This window comes from Lampris incognitus, chromosome 20, assembly GCF_029633865.1.
Source record: "Lampris incognitus isolate fLamInc1 chromosome 20, fLamInc1.hap2, whole genome shotgun sequence".
Taxonomy (NCBI): Eukaryota; Metazoa; Chordata; class Actinopteri; order Lampriformes; family Lampridae; genus Lampris; species Lampris incognitus.
This window is the reverse complement of record NC_079230.1, coordinates 2,543,132-2,550,631: the sequence shown is the minus strand read 5'-3', so window position 1 is coordinate 2,550,631 and position 7,500 is coordinate 2,543,132. Positions and strand designations below refer to the sequence as shown.

At 46.2% G+C, this 7,500-nt stretch overlaps 1 protein-coding gene across 1 annotated transcript in view; it reads right to left on the bottom strand.

Moving 5' to 3' along the window:
• corin (corin, serine peptidase) overlaps positions 1-7,500 on the bottom strand; it is a 109,601-nt gene that overhangs the window by 40,176 nt on the left and 61,925 nt on the right. Inside the window, exons 11-12 of the mRNA XM_056300461.1 lie at positions 6,914-7,145; positions 4,278-4,420 (exon numbers count right to left, since the gene is read on the bottom strand). Coding sequence (XP_056156436.1) covers positions 4,278-4,420; positions 6,914-7,145 — 375 coding nt within the window. The remainder of the gene's footprint in view (positions 1-4,277; positions 4,421-6,913; positions 7,146-7,500) is intronic.

Below are 7,500 nucleotides of genomic sequence, written 5' to 3'. Positions count from 1 at the left end.
TGCATCTTTCATTCTTTTTGGGTACTTCCATATGTTGCTTTGTCCTCCCAGGTGTTTTGCAGTTGCTGCTGGCCATGATGTTTTGCCTTCTGCTTCACTCGTTTGGCGTAGATGGTAGTTGCTTCATTTTCTGTTGGTGGGTTTTTTGGGACATCAAGCTCTTTCTTGAATTGTGCAGCTTCTTTATTGATGGAGTAGATCTGATGTTTTACTATTCAGAGGAGTGGGTCATCTGTTTTTGTCAGGTATGCATACAGCCCGATAGTGGTAGTCTTGAAGGTCAGTTCGAGTTGGACTAGGCCTCGTCCTCCTGAAGCTCTTGGTAGGTACAGCCTGTCGACATCTGCTTTCGGGTGGTGCATCTTCTCCATGGTCAGCATCTTTCTTGTCTTGGTGTCTAGTCTCTTGATGTTGTTCAGTTTCCAACTGATGATGTTGAAGCTGTACGTCACTACAGGTATCGCTAGGCTAGGGTGTTGATAGCTTCAATTCTGTTTGCCGCATTGAGTTCGCTCTTCAGTACCATACACACTCTCCTGTGGTACTCTTTCCGGATCTTCTCCTTCATGGTTGAGTGTTGTATGCAAATTATATGTTGTATATTATATAATTATATATATTACATAATCATATATATGTAAATTATATGTTATATAGTGTTGTATGTAAATAATTACATAATTATTATCATTACTGTTGTTATTATTATTATCATTATTATTATTATTATTATACAAATGTCCTTTAACTTCATGCCCTAATACAACATAATAAGCGGGCAGGTCCATTCCTTGGGCCTCGGGTTAGAATGAGGTAGAAGTCTATTTGATGGATTGGGCCTTTCTTAGGATATGAGATGTTCCAAGTAGTGCCATCTTCTGGGGTTCTTTTATTCTGATGTCACCCGGCGGGATCCATTGGGTGTATTTCTCCATCCCTTTTTTTACAAGTCTCAGGGCTCCTATCACTACTGGTGTTGTTGTGGTTTTTACAAGTCTCAGGGCTCCTGTCACTACTGGTATTGTTGTGGTTTTTACAAGTCTCAGGGCTCCTATCACTACTGGTATTGTTGTGGTTTTTACAAGTCCCAGGGCTCCTATCACTACTGGTGTTGTTGTGGTTTTTACAAGTCCCAGGGCTCCTATCACTACTGGTATTGTTGTGGTTTTTACAAGTCCCAGGGCTCCTATCACTACTGGTCTTGTTGAGGTTTTTACAAGTCCCAGGGCTCCTATCACTACTGGTACTGTTGTGGTTTTTACAAGTCTCAGGGCTCCTATCACTACTGGTATTGTTGTGGTTTTTACAAGTCCCAGGGCTCCTATCACTACTGGTATTGTGGTTTTTACAAGTCTCAGGGCTCCTATCACTACTGGTACTGTTGTGGTTTTTACAAGTCCCAGGGCTCCTATCACTACTGGTATTGTTGTGGTTTTTACAAGTCCCAGGGCTCCTGTCACTACTGGTGTTGTTGTGGTTTTTACAAGTCTCAGGGCTCCTATCACTACTGGTATTGCTGTGGTTTTTACAAGTCTCAGGGCTCCTATCACTACTGGTCTTGTTGTGGTTTTTACAAGTCCCAGGGCTCCTATCACTACTGGTATTGTTGTGGTTTTTACAAGTCCCAGAGCTCCTATCACTACTGGTCTTGTTGAGGTTTTTACAAGTCCCAGGGCTCCTATCACTACTGGTATTGTGGTTTTTACAAGTCTCAGGGCTCCTCTCACTACTGGTCTTGTTGTGGTTTTCATTCCACACATTTGTTCAGTCTGGATTTCAAGGTCTTTATATGTGGACAGTTCTTCAGTTACTTTTACTGAGGTGCTCCTTTCAGTCAGGCTGGACATGTCGATGAGTAGGCAGCTTTTTTCTTTCTTGTTCTTGATGATGATGTCTGGTCTGTTGGCCTTTATCTCATGGTCGGTCTGTATTGACATGTCCCATACGATTGTGATGTGGTCTTTTGCTGTTACTGTTTGGGGCTCGTGCTCGTACCGTTTTTCTTTTGTGTTGATGTTGAATTCTTTGCAGATGTTCCAGTGCAGGTACTATGTGGCGGCCTTGTTGTGTCTTTGTAGGTGTTCAGTTCTGGCCAGCTCAGGGCACCCTGCCACCATATGGGCAATGGTTTCCTGGAATCGACCACATATCCTGCACGCTGGGTCTGTGCCATCTTGGAGGATTCTGCTCCGGTAGTAACTGGTCTTGATGGCCTGGTCTTGGGCAGCGATGATAAAGTCCTGTGTTTGGGATTTCAGCCCAGCTGTTTTGAGCCATTGGTTTGCCATATGTTGGTCTACATCTTTCTCACCTACTCTTTTTGGGTATTGCCCGTGCATTTGTTTCCCTTCCCATTTGTTTCCCTTTCCATTCAAAATGCAACTTGATTGATTGATTTTTGTTTCATTTGTTCTTGGGCGTGACGCTTTGCTTTGTGTTTGACTTTTCGGGCGTGGATGGTTGGAGCTTCATTTTCAGGTTGCGGTGTTTCAGGGAGGTGGAGCTCTCTTCTGAACACTGTGGCTTGGTTAGCTACGGAGTAGTTTTTGTTTTGTTTTTCATGCTCTCTAGCAGTCATGAGAAGGGGCTCATTTCTGGTGTTAAGGTATGTATCTAGGCCTACTGTTGTTGTTTTGTAGGTAGTTTCCAGTTGGATTAGACCCCTGCCACCCTCGTTTCTGGAGAGGTACAACCTATCCATATCTGATCTGGGGTGGTGCATCCTCTCTAAGGTGAGTGTTTTCTTGTTTTCCTATCCAGTTTCCTGATCTCTTCTAGTTTCCAGTCGATGATGTTGGAGCTGTAAGTTACGACAGGTGTAGCCAGGGTGTTGATGGCTTCCATTCGGTCGGATGCATTGAGTTGGGGTTTTGTTACCATTCGTATTCTTCGGTAGTACTCCTTTCTGATCTTTTCTTTCATTTTGGTATGTTGTATCCCATCCCCTTTGTTCACTCCCAGGTATTTGTATGTGCCTTCTTGTTCTAGGTCTTGGATGGTGGTGTCTAGGTCAGTGTGGATGTTTTCGGTGGTGGTAAATTTTCCTTTTTTGAATGTAGCTTTGGCACATTTGTGTAGTCCGAACTGCATTGTGATGTCGTCACTGAAGCCTTTTACGATGGTCAAAAGGCCAGTTTGTTCTTGGTCATTCTTGGTAAAGGTTTCCAGGTCATCAATGTAGACCAGATGGTTAATAGTGCATGAACCTGTAGTATAACCATAGCTGGTGTTGTTCAGGAGGGAGGATAGTGGAGTAAGAGCTATGCAGAAGAGGAGAGGAGAAAGAGAGTCGCCTTGAAATATGCCGCTATCGAAGTTGACCTGCCTTGAATGTAGCGCCCCGTCTGTGTATTTTAGAACAAGGGGTGTTTTCCACTGGTCCATACTTGCTGTTAGGAACTAGATAAGGATTGGTGATATTTTGTAGATGTCAAGACATTTTAGTACCCAGTCATGGGGTACAGAGTCGAACACCTTCTTAGAGTCTAGCCAGGCTGTTGTCAGATTTTTCTTCCTCGTTTTTACTTCCTTAAGGATGGCCTTGTTTATTAAAAGCTGGTCTTTGCAGCCATAGCTCCCTTTTCGACACCCTTTTTGTTCTATGGGAAGTAGGTTGTTACTCTCCTGGTGATGATGGATGTTAAGATCTTGTAGGTTGTAGGGAGACATGTGATGGGACGATAGTTTTTAGGGTTTTTGGTGTCTTTTATTATTATCATTATTATTATTATCATTATTATTACTGTATAGGAGCAGTGGGCAGCTGCAGCACCTGGGGACCAACTCCGGTTCTTCTTTCCGCTGCCTTGCTCAGGGGCACAGACAGGAGTATGAACCCTAACATGCATGTCTTTTTGATGGTGGGAGGAAACCCACGCAGACACGGGGAGAACATGCAAACTCCACACAGAAAGGACATGGAACAGCCTGGGGTTCGAACCCAGGACCTTCTTGCTGTGATGAACAGTGTAATCACTGGGCCACTGTGCCACCATAAAGATTATTTTAACAGACTTGGGCACTTTTTGCGATGCAGGTTCAACTTTACGCCAGAATGTATTAAAGAGCTTTCTTCAATGACCTTCACCAACTACACTTTGTAACTACTGTAAACGATGCTTCCAATAAGTTTAGTGCTGAGCGGTCCACAATGTTCTGACTTGTCACATCGCCATCTTGCATGAACCCCCAATTTTTGGTCGCGTTGTTTCATTGACTGGACATCTGAAACAGCGCCACCTGCAGTGCCCCCCCACACACACACACATAGAGCGTACCGTCCACCCCGTCCTCTGGCAGCAGACAGCTGCTGTTTCCTCCCTCTTCAGGAAACTGAGAACAGTCGGCATCTTCAGGCCACTGCAAGCCAACAATCCCTAAAACTGACTCACATCTCTCCTTAGAACTGCGACACAGAGACCTGCAGAAAGGCAGGGAGACAGACACGTGGAGGCTGTTCAAACCTGGCATTAACATGCGTCTTGGCTGATCCGATCACAAGTGGACAGCTCTAAGCAGTGGCAGCTGGCCAGTAGAGGGCGCTGGCTTGCCACCCACTTCAGATATCAAGAGATATAATATAATGTAGTTGTGTAATGTAAATAATTATAAATAAAAGTGTTTTCAGTCTGTCAGCAGCATTAAATATTGGTTCAAATGGTATTTGGTTTATTTCTGTCTGAATACATATACTTCCTGTCTGAATACATATACTTCCTGTCTGAATACATATACTTCCTGTCTGAATACATATACTTCCTGGGTGAGGGGCGCCGGCCAAACCATACCTCATGTAAGCCCTCAAACTTGTGGCGAGCAGGTGACCTGAGGCTGCTGTCTGATTGGTTTCTTCAGGTTTTCCAGGGGGCACAGTTCTGTGCGCCCCAGACACGCCCACTTTTATTGGCAGTGAATTGGTATTGTTTTAATGGTTATTGATCTAATGTGATTGGACAATTCTCGTGGCTGTCAATCATGTTCATACCCACCACCACGCCTCATCTCGACTGTCAATCATCCACCATCTACGAACCCTGATAACATCTATAGGCTACGCTGTCCTTCTTAATAACTGTGTGACTGTGTGGACATTAAAGCAGCTGTCAGGTGTGCTGCGCCAAGGTACATGACCCCCCCAAAACACTTTTGCGCCAGCCGCCACTGGCTCGAAGTAGGTCAGTTCACACCTGGCATCAGAATGCGTCTCCACATGTGTCTCGAGTGACCACTTGTGATCTGATCTCAGTTCCCCGCTCTATATGCAGATAAACCTGTACGTCACTGTGGTAGGGGGTGTGGTTTAACCTCGGCTGCAAGCAGGAGGGGCGTGGCTCGTGGCAGAGCAGCCCACCAGCCTGTGCAAGTGAACGAATGAAAGACATTATCAAAATAAAGCCTGTGTTAATCGCCTAAAACCGTGTCTGCCTTCATGTCGAACCCTCCCCAAGGCACGCGTCACAGTCATGTAAATCAACAAGTAAACAAACAGGTAGCACAGAAACACGAGGAGAGAGCAGCAGGCGTTTAACTCTCTTCTTCCTTTCTTTCACTTCCATTCCATTTTGTTGTGAAGCCAACAGGTTTTTAAAGTGCTGTGTAAATAAATGTTATTATTCTGATGATTATGAAGATCTGTCTGACAGCCTTCAGACCCCCGACCTGATATATTGCATCTAAGGGCCTTGACACACCAGGTCAACAGTCGGCCGTCAGACAATGTCGGGCCGTCGGTGAGCGTCTGTGACCCTAGTTTTCGCGGTGTGTCCTGCACTGTCGGCACTAGTTGGACCCCTGTCGGACTCCTGTCGGACCCCTGTCGGACCTGTCAGCAGTTTTTTGGCCGATTCAGCATGTTGAGTCGGCAGGGCCCGTCGATGAGAGAGATCACTGATTGGCTGTTCAGCTTAGCGAATCAGCGCTAAGCTAGCGAATCAGGGCCGTCGGCTGTGGTCTTTGCGGTGTGTTCAAGTGCTACTTTTTGGCCCAGACGTGAGGCGGCGTGAGGCGACGCAACAGTCGGCCTTCGTCGCCGCCAGTCGGTTTGGTGTGCGTGGGCCCTAAGAACAGTCTATTGTGGATAAATAGTTTCACATTATTGCAAATTTTGTTGTACTTGTACAATGACAAATAAAGTTCTATTCTATTCTATTCAATGGCATGGATGCAGCAAATGCGTGTGGCACCACAATGAGACAAATAATCTGATGAGACACCCCCCCCTTTTCTCCCCAATTGTACTTAGCCAATTACCCCATTCTTCCGAGCCGTCCCGGTCTCTGCTTCAGCCCCTCTGCTAATCCGGGGAGGGCTGCAGACTACCACATGCCTCCTCCCATACATGTGGAGTCACCAGCCACTTCTTTTCACCTGACAGTGAGGAGTTTCACCAGGGGGACGTAGCGCGTGGGAGGATCACGATATTGCCCCCAGTTCCCCCTCCCCCCTGAACAGGCGCCCCGACCGACCAGAGGAGGCGCAAGTGCAGCGACCAGGTCACATACCCACAGCCGGCTTCCCACCCGCAGACACGGCCAATTGTGTCTGTAGGGACGCCCGACCAAGCTGGAGGTAACATGGGGATTCGAACTGGCGAGCCCTGTGTTGGTAGGCAACAGAATAGACCGCTACGCAACCCAGACGCCCAATTTAAATTCACTTTCAATATGATTAGATTATAAATGACCCTTTCCAGTGTATAACTAGCTAACTAACTAGGTAGCTAGGTGTTTAGCTAGCGAAATAATTAACTAACCATCTTACTAACTAACTTGCTAGTTAGCTGGCTAACTAATTAACTGACCAGCTATCTAACCATTTGTCTGTCTGTCCATCTGGTCTATCTGAGTGTGTGTGTGTGTGTGTGTGTGTGTGTGTGTGTGTGTGTGTGTCTGACCATGGGTGGAGACAGTCTGACCTGCAGGGCGGGACCTTCTGGTGAGTGACAGGATCGCATTTGGGGACCAGTAAGGTGCAGGCATAGAACATGAGGTACTGGTAGCAGCCGGTCTGGACCAGCGCCGGGAAGAGAGACGACTCCCAGCTGACAGACGTCTCTCTCTGGGACAGGTGACCCAGATAGTTCGGAAAACTGGTCTGGTTGTATGGTAAGTTCATACACAGCTCTAGAGTGATGGTCTCACAGCGAACTTGGAGGGCGAGAGAGGAGGACAGAGACAGAAAGAGAGCAAGAGAGAGACAGAGAGTGAGAGAGAGAGACAGGAGTGGTGGTTTCATGTCAACAGTGTGTTTATACAGAAGGTTAACTCAGGGTTGACAGCTCTTCAGAATGATCAGAATCAGAATCATGTGTACCGGCCATGCAGGTTTGCACACACATGGAATGTGACTCTGGTGTCGTGGCTCTCTCAGTGTACTTAACATAAACTGACAACACTACAACACAACACTACAACACAACACTCTTCACATATATACACAAGGACTGACTGATACAGGTGAAATAGGAGGTGATAAGGTGCAGTGGTGCAGAGAATATATCAG